Genomic DNA, 17,429 nt, shown 5'->3' on the forward strand with positions numbered 1-17,429 from the left:
TAGAAAAGGTCCAATGAAGAGTGGCACATTTCATCTTGCGATCATTTACCTGGCGAGAGAGTATTACGGAGATGTTAAACAAACTCCACTGGCAGACGTTACAAGAGAAGCATTGTGCATCATGGAGAGATTTACTATCGAAATTTTGGAACAGCACTTTTCGGGAGGGATCAGAGAGCATATTACTTCCCCCCACATACATCTCATGTATTGACCAGAAGGAGAAAATTTAAGAAATTAGAGCCAATACAGAGGCTTACCGACACTCATTCTTCCCACGCACTATTTGTGAGTAGAACAGAATTGAAGGGATCAGATAGTGGTACTAAAAGTACCCTCCGCCACACACCATTAGGTGGCTTGCAGAGTATGATGTAGATTTTTTGCTGTGTTTTCCTGCCTCTAATTCAAAAACGTTTTTTCTTCAAATCTCGTAGATGTATACTGCTAAAGTTACCTTCATGCAAATAATTTTTAATTGTGCAGCTGTTTGTATAAATATTCTTTAATATCCTTTGTTTTACATAATGGTAACCTCTGTACAGCCTAGTAGATGGCTCTGTCATACTTAATTTGCTCGCCTTTTTTTGTATTTTCAAATGTAATAAAGTTCTCTACCTTTATATTTTGTTTTTACAACTAACTGTTGTTTAATTTAATTATTTCTATTGCAAGATCTCAAATTGGCATGTCACTGTTTGTGCCTAATAGGTGGCACAACTTTGCAGTGTTTTCATGGTAGCAGGGTAAGCTACTGGGCCAATCAGTTTGATGTTGTTCCTAGCCAGGAATACGTGTATTTTAATTTTTGACTTGAGCATATCTGCTCAAAACTTTGGCCATTACTTTCTCGCAGTGTAATTTTATGTAAGTAACCTTTGTATGCCGTGACAATTGTCATCTTGGTTAATAATTTTCTATGTATTATTTTATAGGGTTTTTTCAAAATTTCGTTCTGATGAAGACATTCGTAGAGGTGTCGAAAACTAGGTCAGTGTACCAAACAATTATTTGCAACCACTTTGCTGAGTGATTCCTATGCTGAAAACTGATGATGAGTATTTTTCCCCATTCTACAATAGTGTTGCCATTAAGACTTGTTGTAAGTGATAGTTTTTGCATTTCATCTATGCAGGTGTTGGGTAATGGCGGCTGCTGCTGACAAAACTAACTTCTGACTTAAAAAGATAAGAACTTTGCTCCTCTGTGGGACACGTATCATTTGTTGTAGGTTTCTGTGTATTGAGCTTTCTATGCCCCTGTTAATTTCTATACTAGAATGTTGTCAGGTACGTCTGAATCAGTGTTCAACCTTATTGATATGTATTTTCAGCTGGATTTGCACTGTAGAAATATTTCATCATAACTGAGGAAAGATTCTGTAGATTGTGACTTGGCATCTGGTTTCCTCTTGATACTGTTGACATGAAGGCCACAGCAGTTCTCATGCAGCACAAGTTTCTGGAGGAAAACTCAAGAATAGTTCTGTTAAGGGAGTTCTCACTTTTTGTACAAGCTGAATGTCATCTGCTGAGAATGTTACTAAATATTTAGGGAACTTTCACTCGGCATGTAATCATTAGCTATTTGACAGTCATTGTTGGATGAAGACCTTCTCTAGATGTTTCCATATATTCTGTGTTGGCTGGTAAACATCTATGTTTCCCTTGTATATTTTGTGATGTCATCATCTACTGTCTGTTAGGTCACGGTACTTACTTTCTGTTTTCATCTACTCGCCTGGCTACATATGTCTCATTACCATAAGACAAAACTAGTTATGCCCATCGATTGTAAACATTCTCCTTATAAGAAGTGTAGGTTTTGAAGCACTGTTCAGTTAATCACAAGCAGTTAGGCTACTTTTATTCCTCAGATTTTAATTTTGTCGGGTGTCTAGTCACTCAACTGCCCTGAATTCAAAAGCTGAGCTGGTTCTAAGATTTCAGTGTTAACTTTTAATATTTTTATTTTGATGGTTGATAATTTGTCTTACTATAAATGATTTTCTGTCCTACTTTCAAACTTGTCACATTAAGCTCATTTGTTAGTTGTGGAAGCTTTATCTTCTCTTAAGACAAACCATACAGTCAGCAGTAAATCAGAAATGGTTCAGGTATGATCCATTAACAGATACTTCTCCATAGTGTAGAATCTGACTATTCTGTCTACAGCTGGTGAGAATACATTTGGTGATATGAAATCTCCTTGCGAGACACTCTTCAGTTCTGAATTTGCTATTATCCCAGAGAAGTCTTCTAGGTGTTACAGTATTGAGATATATGCATTTTTCAATATACCACCGTACTTACCCACATATAAGACAAGGTTTTTTCCCCAAATTCATAATTTGAAAAATACAGAATTGCCTTATATTTGCAGATTAAATTATTACTGCTGAGGTCAACACTGTTACATTGTTTAATGGATGATTATAGGGGTCATCTTACATTTATAGATGAAGTTTTGGCCACTGAGCTTTCATACAAATTTATTTCGAAGAATTCGTAAGGCTGAGGCTTAAAAAAACAATACTTGGGTTTGAATAGGCGCTTGATCAGTATCAGCCTTGCTCAGTCAATCACGTGACAGTTGACTCATGGTGCTAGTGCAAGGGATAGTCCAGAAACTGTGAACTAGCCACTTCAAAAATCTATTTCTGTGCTTAAAAATGAGCAGTTTTGCGAAACACAGGAGGAAGTTGCATTAAATTCTGTCAACTTACAAACTTTTGTTGTATTAGAATATTACTGCAATAAATTAATAGTTATCGCTTGTGCCTTTGCCCCGCATTTTGCGCAGGGTTGGTGTGGTTAAATCATATTTGCCATGTTAGTTTGAAGGGGTGGCCGGATGCCCTTCCTGCCACCACGCCATACCCCCTAGGACAGAATCAGAGTACCCCATCTGTCTGCATCTAGTGTAAATCATGGAAAAGTGCAGATGCGTTTCAAAATGTCAGAGTTGTGTGACTGAGGTGGGACGTGGGGGCCAGCCCAGTATTCACCTAGAGGGATGTGGAAAACCGCCTAAAAACCACATCTAGGCTGGCCAGCACACCGGCCCTTGTCATTAATCCGGCGGGCGAATATGATTTCAATAAAAGTTCTCGTAAATCTATGGATACTGAAAACTCACACACACACACATTCGCTGCTTTTTAAGTAAAGATAACATTCAAAGGCGAAAATGTTGTGCCTCAAGATCCATTACTTCATTCTGAACCCAAAACAATATCTTATTTGGTTATGGGAAACTCTAATGATTTACCAAGTGGGGTTGCAAATGAGAAATTCGGTAGTGTTCATGTCTTAGAATACTGGGGGAAAACATTACCAGCTTTAGAACAAGAAGAAACGAGAAAGAAAAGTAATCCAGAATTAAATTTCTAACCAATAAAAATCACATTAAACTGACGGCAGTTGTTATTGCAAGAGTAAATTACAGCAGAAAGACCCATTCAGAAAATACAACAGACAACACTAGATTGTGGGAGGCAGGCAGTGTTCATGTCTTAGAATACTGGGGGAAAACATTACCAGCTTTAGAACAAGAAGAAACGAGAAAGAAAAGTAATCCAGAATTAAATTTCTAACCAATAAAAATCACATTAAACTGATGGCAGTTGTTATTGCAAGAGTAAATTACAGCAGAAAGACCCATTCAGAAAATACAACAGACAACACTAGATTGTGGGATGAGCAAAAGTTTGAGAATTGGGTCAAATCATGATTGCTGTCTTACTTTTTACATACTAGTTGCTGCTGTTACATATTGACCACACCCTAGAAGATACTGACAGCCTTGTTTCCCTGTTGCTCAAACACAGCATGGTTTGAGTGGGAACGGTGAGACCACTTGGGCTGAGAAGTGAGTACTAGGACAAGTGCGGGGAGGGGGGGTACTGGGTACTTTGGCTTTTTATGAACACCTATCATGTTTAAACTGTAGTTTGCCTGAATCCATTTGTACTTGGAATCAAATTGACATTCAAATTGGATGAACACTCAACAATAGCAAAAATTTCTGCAGGAGATAGTAAAAATCTAGATTGGAGCTAGTGAGCTGCTGAGTGTTTCGTGCAGCAATGATGTCAGTGCTTATCATGATGTATGATGGGAACGATAGGGGTTACGTCAGCTGCTGGTTCTACACATCCAATGAGAGAGCAGAGGGCAGGCAATATGTTTGCAAGCAAGAGACATTGTAACATCTCACTTCAGTGTAGGTGCAAAATCTGCTATTTATTCAGAAAAAAGCTGTGGTCTCAGGTTCCACCATAACCACAGCCTCAAAAATTGCAACATATTCAGAAGAAGCAGCCAAATATGTGACAACGAAGATAGTTTCATAGCCATCGTGTTAGAAGGAGTTGGATGTTGATGGAGATGGAGAGGGAGATTTTTGATGATTTAAAATACTTGTCGCAGTTGACAAGCCAACTAAACAAAAAAAGCAGTGAAGATAAAAATTAATGTACACAATTTCTTTTTCTTCATTTCTCTTTGCATTATCAAACTACGAACAATTAGTAAATGGCAAAATTTAGAATATCTATAATGTAAACTTCGAAGACCGATACCGTAGATCAATAAAAATTTGTAATTTTGATTAGTCCAAATATGTTAAACATATTTGTTTCCAAAGATCCTCCTAAACATGGGAGGGTCGTCTCCTATCTCGAGTCATCTTGTACACAGGTAAATCAATATGTATGAATTAATTTTGTTATTGGCACAATATGCCACAAGTTCATGTGATCAGTAGTTCTGTGTGCACAAAAAACTAAAGAAAATATATGTATGGTCTCTTTTAACTGTCTTCATTAGTGGAGGGGAGGGCAGTGGTAGTGGCTGCAGCAGCTACACATTTGTTCATTTTTCTCATCCTGATGGCCTTGTGTTTTCCTCTCTCATACCAGCTGCCTTACCTGGTAAGGCTCTGCAGCTAGCAAGTGAAGCTCAAGAAATTGCTGGGTGGCCGTTACCACTTGACTCACTGAAACACCCTTCACAAAGCTATTTTAATTGAAGTATAACCTATGTTGAATCAATATCTTTTTTCTAAGGTGTCACCATATGACCCAGTGTCAACAAAGCTGGTCAATCTTACAGGTCAGTCCTTTCTCTTTCTTCCCTCCCCCCGTTTTCTCCTGCCACTTCTCCCCCTCATTCTCTATCTGGCCTCTTCACTCCCTCCCCTCCCTCCATTCCATTCCCTGCCCTGCCTCTTCTCCTCCCTCCCTCCCTCCCCCTCCCTCCCTCCATTCCCTGCCCTGCCCCTCCCCTCCCTCCATTCCCTGCCCTGCATCTTCCCCTACTCCAATTTCTCCACCGCTCTCCTCCATTTCCCAGTCCCTCTAACAATTTATTAACTCTCTCCTTCGTGCTCCCCTTCTCATTCCCCATTTACCCCATCTCCAATACTCTACAACATGCAAGCGCGCGCACACTCACACATGCTCCTTCCCTCCCTCCCTCCCTCCCTCCCTCCATTTTTCACGGCCTCTAATCCATCTCTTTCCTCTGTCCACCATTAGTTCATTTCTTCTAGCGTTTCATAGTAAGCTCTGACTTCTGTTTCTTGATCTTAAATGTTTTGTTATTCAACATCAAGACAGTATCACTGCTGTTGACCTCTGTAACTGTTTGTTGACATCTGTAACTGTTTGTTACCCTTCAGTATTGACACATATGGCAGTGTATGATTACTTGTTGCATTGTGATATGTTTCAGTGATGTTAAACCAACACCAATGTTGCGCGTAAACAGCGAAGATGTGGACCTCACTACTCCTGCCACATCTCCAATTACAGATAGCAAGTTTAGCATTTCAGAATGAAACACACTTTTGAGAAATGTTCTTCATTACAGACATTAGGTGTAAACATTATTTGTCTTTACCACATTAGATCAGTTTGTTAGAATTTGCATTACTAAATTTAGTCAGTGGATGAGGAGAAATTGAAGTGTACAGTTAAATTGAATGTAATAGTTTTCCAGCACCATTGTACATTTTTCAGACATTCTTTGTAGGTATAGGGAGATGTTTGCATACAGTTAGATTCATTGGGGAAAAGAGACTGAAATAACAATGAACCAAGATAGATTAAATGAATAACAGTAGCATAAAAATTTCTAAACCACATCTAAAAGCTAGCACATAAAAAAGTATGTAACAGGTTCACAATATGCCATACATTCATCAATGCCAATTACTGTTTGCATTGTAATGGATTGTACCATGTTAATTTTAAATACCATTTTTGCTCAGTTTCAGTTGTATAATATGAGGCAGTCTACCCGTACCAATGATTTTTCTCCTCAGTATGTAGATCTTACAATACAATATATAAAAAAGGAATCACGTCAGCATTTTTCTCCCTTTTCTAGTCACAGAAAGACAAGGTTTAAATGTCAGGTTACATCAAATGTTTAATTGGTGAAGGCATTTATGACATAAAGCAAATATTTCATGCCAATCTTAAAATAAAACTACTACTTCCTCTCACATAAACCTTCTTTGTAAAAATATTAATAGATGGCGATAAATTACAGTTACAGTTTTCCTCAAATTGCATGTGGAGTGCTCCTAGAATTGATGAATAATACGCTTGACATTTGATTGATTTTGATGTGTTGTTGCTCAATTCAGTTCAGTTATTTATTACATATTTATTGTATGTTATGGAAGGTCCCGACACCTTTCTTTGTTCCTCTTCTGCGTGTGTTTTACGTTTAAAATTTGTTTTGATGAGAGAATATACTGCAACAGTAGTATAAATAATATAACGTTGCAAAATGACTTGAGCTCTTAAGCACTCTTACACACACACACACACACACACACACACACACACACACACACTCACTCACACACACACACTGAATGAGCAAAGTTAGTTTTTTTTTTCCCTCAATGCTATATTGAAATTTATATGTATACTACTTGTATAAATATTTTTTAAAATGTCTCACAGTTGTTTACCATAACAGTAATTTCTGTAACTTGATACACCCTGTAATGTAGAAAATTTTCATATTTGTTTGTAATGTTATGCACATGAATGTTGTTTCAAGTTCATGAAGTTAATTCTGTGGAGCTGCTAAATAGTTTAACATATTTTATTTTGGACATCAATGTGTTTGAGTCTGTTATGAATTAACTGTTGATATGAGCCTTAAATAATGTTGTTGTTATTCTTTTAATTTTCATATGGTGAAAATTAAGTTCTACATCTGTTTATCATAAGAGTTAAGTACTTATGTGTCCTTGAAACCTCTATGTAGTCAGTACTGCTATATGTCTTACTGTTAATTTCAATTAATGTTTCATTCTTCTGAGTGTCTTTCTAGTTATGTAATTATAGATTCTGGATGCATGTATATTATGTGCTTTTTATGTATTAAACATATCTGTTCCTCTGTGAGTGTTGTTTGCCTCTGTAATTTCACACTTCCCTGAGTACTGGAATTTTCCTACTGTTGTAAGGCAGTCATTAATTTGCTGATTTGCATGGATGCATGCTGTAAGCCCTTTATTTTTTTAATTAGTTAATAAATAAGACAAGCCTAAGTAGAGTTTTTGTGTGTAATCCTTTATTAGCATTAATTTCTGCCAAAACTGCTTCTCTGAAACAACTATTTGAAATGCGATTACTGCATTGCCTTTTAGCTTGTCAATTGTGCTATCAAAATTTTTTATAAATTGCTCAGCACCAACTGCAGAACTGTGAACATGTATGAACTTAAATTCGAGGAGAGCAGGAAATGAAATAATAAGCCATACTAAACTTAAAAATACTATGCAGTAAAAATAAATAAGTGACAATAATCAAGGCACCCTGTTCAAAAATTCACATCTATGAAATCAAATGCTGCTGTCTAGTGACACTCAGAATCCTGGTGATCGACCTTGTGCACTGCTAACGTGCTTGTATCCTTTGAGATGTTGCTGCTCAAACCTGATAGATTCTGTGACATTAGTCCTATGAAGACACACTGCAAATTTCAGCTCATCCCAAAATCAACTGGATTCATCTCAGCAAAAATCAAAGGTCATTTGGTTGATTCTTAGAGGTCTTTCCCAGTATTATACAGTGTTTAAGGTATTTTCAGTTGTGATGAAAATTGTTGGAACATTCATAAATGATAATGGCCCGAACGATCATCTATCCATGTCCTTGCTTAACCTATTGGTCTCAATGCTCAAGATGTGCACTGGCTGTATTAACACTGTTCTTCTACAATCACCATGTGTCAGACAAATCCCAAACTCCAGAATGAGGTTTCCACTCTGCAGTGGCGTGTGCGCTGATATGAAACTTCCTGGCAGATTAAAACTGTGTGCCAGACTGAGACTCTAACTCGGGACCTTTGCCTTTCGCAGGCAAGTGCTCTACCTGTTTTAATTTGCCAGTAAGTTTCAAATACCGAATTATCCAGTAAAGAGAAATTATTGCTCTTTTCCCAGGTTCAATTTCACATGTTTTCTTGCCCACTTTATTCACCCGTCATGACATTAGGTGAAAGACGTGGGGCTTGTACAGCTATTCATAATAGAATCTTGGAGGCCAAATTGGTTCTGCAGAGGCAGTTGCATATCGTCTTAATCAACATTGCCTTTAAAGTACCTCTGTAAAGGCAGTACCCATTCTATTGCCTTCTTCTCAGGATATTTACAAACCATAATTTGTGGTAAGTCATTAGCCTGGAGATGTTAAGCACAGATAACCACTAACAGGCAGACCTACAAAGTTTTGTATGTCTTGGCATTGGTTGAATGTTCATTTGAAGGTGCTGTGGTGTACACCAGTTCAGTGGGCAATTTACCATGCTGACAACCTTTCTTGCCATAAAGTGACAACTCGTGCATTCCAAAGCTTAAAAAAACAATCTGTCACATTGCTCCATTCACGAGTGGACACACAACCCACTCTACTGAACTGCACTGCAAATGTTGTTTGCTTTTACCTGCATTACACAACTGGCTGTGTGATATGTAGTGATGTCCTTGGGCAAGTGTGTTGAGAAAGACGTTTCTGATTTAAAATAATAAAAACTATAACTATAGAGAGTGGTGCAAAACATTTTTCGATCAGTTTATATTAACGTCGCCCCACCCGTCTTCCAGCTTGGCTTAGAAAGAAGTTAAGGTCTATTTTAATTAATCTTATCAGTGTTGTAGGTCTTATTGTTCGATTACTGGTTGGATAAATTGCTATTAAGTAAAGATAGTTATTGCACTGGAAAAATGACAAAATTTAGAGTTCATGATTTAATGCATCAACAGGATGAAAGACCCAAATAAAGTTTAAAGTGCAGACATATAAAGCCGCGCTTGAACTTTTTGAAAAAAACTTGGTTTGCTGCAAATCAACTAGATATTTGTAAAAGCCTTTTCCCACAGCATTGCCCATGAAATATATCTTTTTCCATTTCCTTCAGCCCCCTCCTCTCTCTGACCATATCTTCTTCCTCCACCCTCCTCTGACCACACTCCCCCCCCCCCCCCCCCTCTCTTTCCATTTGTCTCCGCTGCTTCCTTTTCCACCTGCCCACTAATGAGTCTACGCCTTCCACCTGCTTCATGCATCTCCCCTCTCTGTCCATTTCTACCTTCCCCTCATTCTGCCCATCCCCCCCCCCCCCTCCCTCCAATCCATCTTAACCTGTCCCAAGCCATGCTCATCAGCACATGCAGTCCTTGCAATACAGCTCAACAAACCAAGCTGATACTGCTACCACAATGTGCCTGTCATACAAGGGGACCAAGAATCAGGGGCTTGAAAATCATTTATTTGCCCCTCATGAACAGTGCAGTGTAGGTCACTAAAGCAAGACAATGCTGCTATAACAAAACATAACATACCTGTCACACAGCCTACATTGTCAGGATCTGAAAAACTGTGTCTTTCTGTTGACATGGAGGCTTTTCTGCAAAGCAGGTTTGATATGGCAGGCCAATACTATCCCCCACAACATGCCTGTCATGTAGGGCAACTTCTATGCTAGGGACTGGAAGAAACACGTTTTTCCCATATCTCTGCTCCTCTTGGAGCTAGAAGGTTATGAACTCCACAGTACTGATACTGGTGAAGTTTGCTGTGCCATATTTGGTTGATATCAATTCAGGGGTTTGCAAGAAAACCCCAGACTCTCTGCTTTATATTTATAACAGATAAAGAACAATTTGAAGTTTTTACAATTATTTTTCTACCTATTTCTGTCTTATTCTGCACCTTGTATAAAATTTAGGTTTTAAGGATAAAATTAGAAAGTTTTCGTGACAGATAAACAGAATGTAATAAATTGTCCTTCAAACAATCAAAAAAGATAACAAGTATTTAGAATTCACAACCAGGCATGTATCTCTAATGAAAGTTGAGAAGTGAGAGATTTGCAGTACGTCCTGATGTTTGCCAGCAAAAACCAATTTGACACATGAATGTACAAAAGGAAATTGTAGCTTGCAAGATTTTGAAGTTGGGCGGCATAAAGAGATCTTAGTTTTGTGGGAGTGGTGGGGAGGGGTAGAGAAAACAGAGCACACATTTTACAAATAAAACTCAAAGCTTCTGAAAAACTGTTTTAATAATTAAATCTACTATATTATAGTATCTATATAGTGTATCTATGTAAGCAGTAGTGTGTCGTCTCATGTGGGAATGTCAAGTATTTGGTCGGGGCAGTATCATGAAGAGGAACCGTGTCTCAAGTTCAGAATAATAATTGACTAAGTACTGGCTAGATAGGTACCTAAAGGAATTGTTAATGAAGGGAGGGGCTTTCATGGGATACACTCTGTAAAGAAACTTTTAAAGAAACAGCAACTATTGCATGATAGTTGTAAGACATACCACGAGGCTGTAGGCAGACAGATGCTAAAGAAAACTTGTTTGGCTGTCAGAAGAGCAATGCATGAAGCTGGCATTCAGTGCTGAAGCAGAATCTCTTTGGAAGACCTCCCAAAGAAATTTTGTTCATGTGTAAAGGCTGGTGGTAGCACCAAAGTTAATGTCCTGACCTATGTAACACAAGAACTGAAATTACAAATCATTCTGAACTTCTTTTTCAGATGTTCCTTTACAAAACATAATACTGGAGTACTGATCCAGTTTAGTTCTTCTACCTTTGGGGAGAGTGATGGTACAGCTATTAGCATCAACAGCATTGAGCAACATCTAAAAACATTAAAATTGAACAAAGCCCCAGGGCCCGTGGGTCAGATTGTGTACAGAATTTTCAGCCAAATGAGCTTCCTGTTTAACTGCAGTATGTTATAGTTCCTTCAAACAAAGTACTGTGTCCAGAGGTTGCAAGAAACCACAGGAGACCCTCTTCTACAAGGAGGGTAGCAAAAATATCCAGAAAATTACTATCCAGTATCAGCAACATCCATCTGTTGTAGAATATGTCAACATATTCTGAGCTCACATACAGTGAATAGCATAACGTATATGCCAACCAACATTAATTGTGAAACATCAAAAATGCTAAACATAACTCGTGTTTTTCTTGCATGATGTTCTGTGTTCTGAAAGCCATAGATAAAGCCATTTGGGTATATGCAACACTTCATCCTTTTCAAAAAGCATTTGTCTTGTTATCACAGTAGCACTCATTAATGAAAGTACATTAATGTATGGTATCAAATTAAATGTGTGATTGGATTGTGGATCCCTTGGCATGTTAACTTGGATGGAGAGTCACCAACAAAAGTAAAAGTGATAATGGGTAACTTATTGTTGTGCAATATGTTGGAACTGTATAATTTTTAAAATGTTTACTGTAAAAATATCAGTTACAGTTCACGTTTGTCATGCATGCCAAATTGTAATTGACACTGTTACAGTAATTTTTTTAAAGTAAAAATAACACTAGGTGCATTCTAGGGAAGTACATTATACTCTTTCTGTTCGCAGTGTACATTAATGACCTGTCAAATATTAATAGTAACTTTGAACGTTTTGCAGATGGTGTTCAGTTAAACATAAAGTACTATTTAAAACATCTGCACAAGATTTCAGAGTAGGAGAAAGATTTTTAACTTGCTTCAAATGCTCAGGAATGTAAAATTGTGTACTTCATGAAATCCAGAAACATAGTATGCTGTTACGGGAACATAAACAACCCACAATTTGAACCGGCCAACCCTCACAAATACATAGATGTAACATTTTGTTGAGACCTGAAATTGAGTAATCATATAGGCTCTGTTGCAGGTAAAGCAGTTGGCAGACTTCAGTTCATTGACAGGCTACTGGGAAAATGTAATCACTCTACAAAAATTGATTAGATGATACTCATGCAACCTATACCAAAATAGGACTATCTGAACTGGCAGACACTGGAGGACAGTATCAGATATTCCACGAGTTTACTTCTAAATTTTTCAAGAAATAGTAGGAAATGAGGGGGTCCAAGAATATCAGTCTTACACATAACATTCACATACGGACTGCACAGATAAGATTAATCTAATTACAGTGCGCACAAAGGCATGGAAGTAGTCATTCTATCTATGTTCCATATGTGAATGTTCTGGGAAGATTTCACAAGATTTGGTACAGTCTGAAGGTACCTCTCTGCCATGCAATTTAATGGTTTGCAGAATACAGATGTAGATGTAGATGTAGTCAAGAGACCTATAATTCTCATAAATTGAGAGAAGAATAGTACATATGGAATTTGAACATATTAGTTTTTGGTCAGGTTGGTGATATTCAGATACATGAAAATAGTTCCTAATTCTCATATGTATTTGCTTTTGGCATTGGCCAGAGAGAGAGAGAGAGAGAGAGAGAGAGAGAGAGAGAGAGAGAGGGGGGGGGGACATTACAAATGCTACTAAAAGTATTCAAAACTTAAGAGCCAACTGGAATTTTGAGTTTCATGGAGAATAGTGGTGAATGGCAAAATAGTTTGGAGATTTCTCAACAAAAGGCTCTTGCCACAGTTGCTGCTAGTCATTATCTTGTGTACATGTTGTAGCTTTCTTCACTTACACTTAGCTGATACATCTGTCTACCCGGTGGAGCAGGATGTAAGTTTAGTTAGCAAAGATTATAATTGTGTGGGTGGGGTTAGTCAATCTTCAGTGTGCCTTCACTGGGTATGCCCTTGTTTTTCCTAGTATTGAACAAGCACTTATTGAGGATTCCTGGATAAATCATCAGACTTTCACTTTTTTGTGTTCGCTCAAGATGCAAGTTCCTGTCACTGAGTTTTCATCAGAATTGTCAGCGTATCATGACATGACAGATCTGTATCATTAATTTTACACACACACACACACACACACACACACACACACACACACAGAGAGAGAGAGAGAGAGAGAGAGAGAGAGAGAGAGAGAGAGAGAGAGAGAGAGAGAGTTTAAACAATTAGAAGGGAAATGTGATTAAATTTATTATTAATAAAACTATACTGAGAGCAGACTTCTGTTTGTGTTGAGCAGATGTTCGCCAGTGAAGACACAAAGGAGTGGATAATGACCAGTAGGGCCCTATCTGTGCTTGGAACAGCTACTCTTTTGTGAAAGTGAGGAAATTAGTATTTAGCTTGAGTTATCATGCACATAAAGATAACTGCCATTGAGAGGAATTGCTAAATTTTGAAGGACAAAAAAGAAAAGAAAAGAAAAGAAAAAATACACCCAAGAATCACATAAAATGCAGATATTAATAGCCTTTGAGTGTCAGCATTCAGGTAACAATATTTCCTCAAATACTTCTGTTATTGGGATGTACTTCACAAATGATGAGTTGGTCACTTAATAAAACAATAGCTGTTGAATGAATGACTTCAATATTATGCGTTTTTGTATAACCTCTCATCAGACATGTGTGAAACAGAGGAAAGACAGTCCTAAGTAAGAGCAGCAGTGCTGCCAACCATGGCTCATGACAAAATATCCACAGGTTACAAGTAAAGGAGACATACCAGTTGCATCGAGTTGTACAGGTTAACTGAAATTGCATGACAAACATAACTTTCTGAGGCAGCCCAGTGGTTGTACCGTGATAGCAGCACCATGGAATAAACTACTGATGACTACTAAATGACTTAGTCACAATTATTGTAGTACTGTTCCGATTATACAATGTGGTCGCGTGCTTCCTGTAAGGCTTCTTGACTCATATGCGGTTACTTCTGGTATCAGTATTGGAAGATGGGTACAATTTCTTTATTATATTGCTTCCTTTAATAGCTTGACAGTGACATGTGCAAACATCTTTTTATACATCTCCAGAGAAAAGAGGCATGTGGGTCCAAACTGATGATAGCCTGGTTAGCTAAGGTCAGTTAGAAGGGAAAACAAATTATTGGAAAATGTGGAAATTGTTTCTACCTGGTTCAAAAATTGACATGACTGTGGCTGTGCAGCGAGTGAAGCATGTTTCGCTTTGTTCATTGGCCTGTCTCAAAACAGCTTTTATTGGTTTTTCTTTCCTTCCAACTTATCCTCATTAGTCTTCACCAAAGCCACATTACCACTGATTGTAAATGCTTTCTAGTTGTTTTCGACAGTGTCCCATCTTTCACCTTTATATGGGAGCATACTTCAGATGATCATAGGAAACAACTCACTCCAAAGGAGATGGAGTATGTGGAAAACTTTCAGTGACATTAGTAACATACCAGCAGTTCATTGCGTAAGGACTGCGACAGCTTGCTTGTAAACAAATAAACAGTTTTTCATCCAAGTGGCAGGAGTCCGCTATGGACTACAGATTAACAGTCAATATCATTTTCCATTTTAGCTCTTGTTCATTTGCCAGCTTTGATGACCTGCCTGTATCTCTTCTCGAAACCATCACTCCATGCTTTTTCCATTCTTCTACCAGTGGACCCTTCATCTTTTTAATTTGTTCTCCAGCCTAAAACCCTGGTAGTTTTTCACCATTTGTCTACATTCATTCATGTGTCTTATTTTGTCCTCGAGGGTACTGATTTTTTAAGATCTTCATCACATATTTGAAACCATTCCAAACTTTTTGCCTTTGGCCTTATAAACTCCCAGTTTTTTTTGTTAAACAATCATCAGGCAGTCAGAAAATGTGCCTATTGAATAATGACCTTTTCTTTTTAATCAAACATATTACTGGTTCTATCTCTCTTCTTTCTGAACTGTTCCTCATTTCAGCTCAAACATACTTTTGTATATGCCCATTATCTATCTTTCTTCTTCTTTTATGTGATCAGGCCCAGTGGACTGCACGCTGTTACAAGTTTCCTCCTACATTGTATTCTGTATATTGCTGCTATCCATCATCTGTCCACATCTATTGATGCTTGGTTTATATCTTCCCTGGGGGTCTCTTTCCTGTAGATGTGAAATCCAGGAGCTTCCGAGGCCACCTGTGATCTTCCATCCAGGCCACATGGCCGGCCCGCTGCATTTGTTTGGCTTTGAAAGTTCCTGCTGTGTTGGGCTGCTGGTATAGTTGCTCAAGCTCTTGGTTGTGTCTGATCCTCCATTTCCCTGTGTCTTGCTTCCAGAACCAGACCGAAGGTCTTCCAAAGCATTTTTCTCTCAAAAACAAGGAGCTTATGGAAGTCCTGTTTCCGGGTACTCCATGCCTCCCTCACAGCCATATTGAACAACAGGCTGGATCAGGGTTTTGTATAGTCAAATCTTGAACTGTCTGAAGAGAGATCTGGTCCGAAGCAGTTGTGCTGGGCTGTGGTAAGATCGGTTTCCTGCTTGTATTCTGGCACTGATCTCTGCTTCACACGACGAGTTCTCAGTGGAAAGTGCCCTTAGGTATTTAAATTCACGACCACTCTTGTAGGACTGCTCTCCCACCTGCAGTGATTGTAGATGACCAGCAGTCTTAATTTGACCACATGTCATAATGTGGTACTCTGTCTTGGCTTCGTTTATGTTTAACCAAATTTGCTGGCAGCCTCCTTTAGTGCTCTGGTCATTTGCTGCAACTCCTGTTCAGACCTGGAGAGTAAACAGATCTCGTCTGCATAGGCTAAGTATGCCAGTCTCTTTCCTGCAATTTCAATCCCTTCATTCTCTTGGAATGTCTTGCATACGATATTCTTAAGGGCAAAGTTGAACAGGATAGGGGACAACCCATCTCCGCACCTGAGTCCTGTTACGATTTCAAATTCCTCATTTATGTGATTTCTCATCTTCATATTTGCACGTGTTTCACTTGGACAGATCTTTGAGATTGTTGAGTTTCTCTGCCATGCCAAACTCCCTTAAACAGCTGAGCAGGCTCTTGCGATGTATACAGTCATAGGCCTTCTTAAAATCAACAAATAAAATATGCAAATATTTACCATATTCACTCAGTTTCTCAATGAGCTGCTGGAGAACTGTACCATAGTGTCTTAGCTTGGCTTCAGTGCTCAGAGAATTCGTATTATAGAAGGGGCAATCTGAAAGTTCCTGTTTGATGGCATTGTTGCTACAGTGTATATGCAATATAGTGCAACTTTAATGCAGGTATAAAGCACCAACATGTAGGCAAGGGACTAGTGTGGCATTTGTGTCCTTCTGACATGTGAGCGGTAAAGATAGAATTGTGAACTGTGGCAACATTATTACCAAATGTGCTGTTATCCTTTCCTTGGCTGCTGAATGACAAATACCAGTGGACATCTAACTGAGAGTGAAGAATGTGTCTGGAGCAGCATGTATGTTGAAAGCCACTATAGCAGAATGGTTGACCAAGTTCCATTTTGCTTCATAACAACGCACATCCCCGTATCACAAATGTCATAACACAGAAGCTATGCCAGCTCAAGTGGGATGCACCCGAACACCCACACTATATGATCTCTCCTCATGTGATTATCACACCTTCAATTCCTTAAAGGCCTTGAAGGATCAATGATTGCTGTCAGACAAGGATATGCAGCAAGCTGTTAGAGATTTCTTCAGACAGCAGAATACAATGTTTTACCATTGGTGAGATGATGGCCTCATTGCTCACAGTAATTTTGCCTGATTGGCCTACGAATTCTGGACCGTATGGCCTTCGAATGGAAACTTTTTCGCCCCTTACAAGTTTTTCATCATGTGACATGCTCGGTCCAGTTTCCAGATCGTAAAATTGATCCCTTCCTGCTCCAGTTGCCTCACGTGGTATCATCATGTGACATGCTTGGTCCAGTTTCCAGATCGTAAAATTGATCCCTTCCTGCTCCAGTTGCCTCACGTGGTATCTAAATTTCTTCACACAATCAATATTCCTGTGATTTAAAATTATCTATTTTGGTCCAGTGCTGATGTTTGTCACATATTTTGTCTTCTCAAAGGAGAGCTGTAGTTCCACATTCTCAGCTGTCTCTATCAGTTAATCAACCTTTGAGATAATATTGTTGACAAAAATGACTACATCAGCCACAAAGGCCAAGCAATCACCATACACTCGTTTCAGTTTGGATCGCAGTCTGAACTGT

At 38.5% G+C, this 17,429-nt stretch overlaps 1 protein-coding gene across 3 annotated transcripts in view; it reads left to right on the forward strand.

Annotated features, from left to right (window-relative positions):
* LOC126485097 (endophilin-B1) overlaps nt 1-17,429 on the forward strand; it is a 233,001-nt gene that overhangs the window by 156,891 nt on the left and 58,681 nt on the right. Inside the window, exon 8 of one of the 3 annotated variants that reach the window (XM_050108717.1) lies at nt 5,736-7,331. The exons of the other annotated variants lie outside the window; for them this stretch is intronic. Coding sequence (XP_049964674.1) covers nt 5,736-5,841 — 106 coding nt within the window. The 3' untranslated portion in view covers nt 5,842-7,331. Of the gene's footprint in view, nt 1-5,735; nt 7,332-17,429 lie in introns of those variants that run through there. 3 annotated transcript variants of the gene reach the window in all.

Source organism: Schistocerca serialis, chromosome 6, assembly GCF_023864345.2.
Source record: "Schistocerca serialis cubense isolate TAMUIC-IGC-003099 chromosome 6, iqSchSeri2.2, whole genome shotgun sequence".
Taxonomy (NCBI): domain Eukaryota; kingdom Metazoa; phylum Arthropoda; class Insecta; order Orthoptera; family Acrididae; genus Schistocerca; species Schistocerca serialis.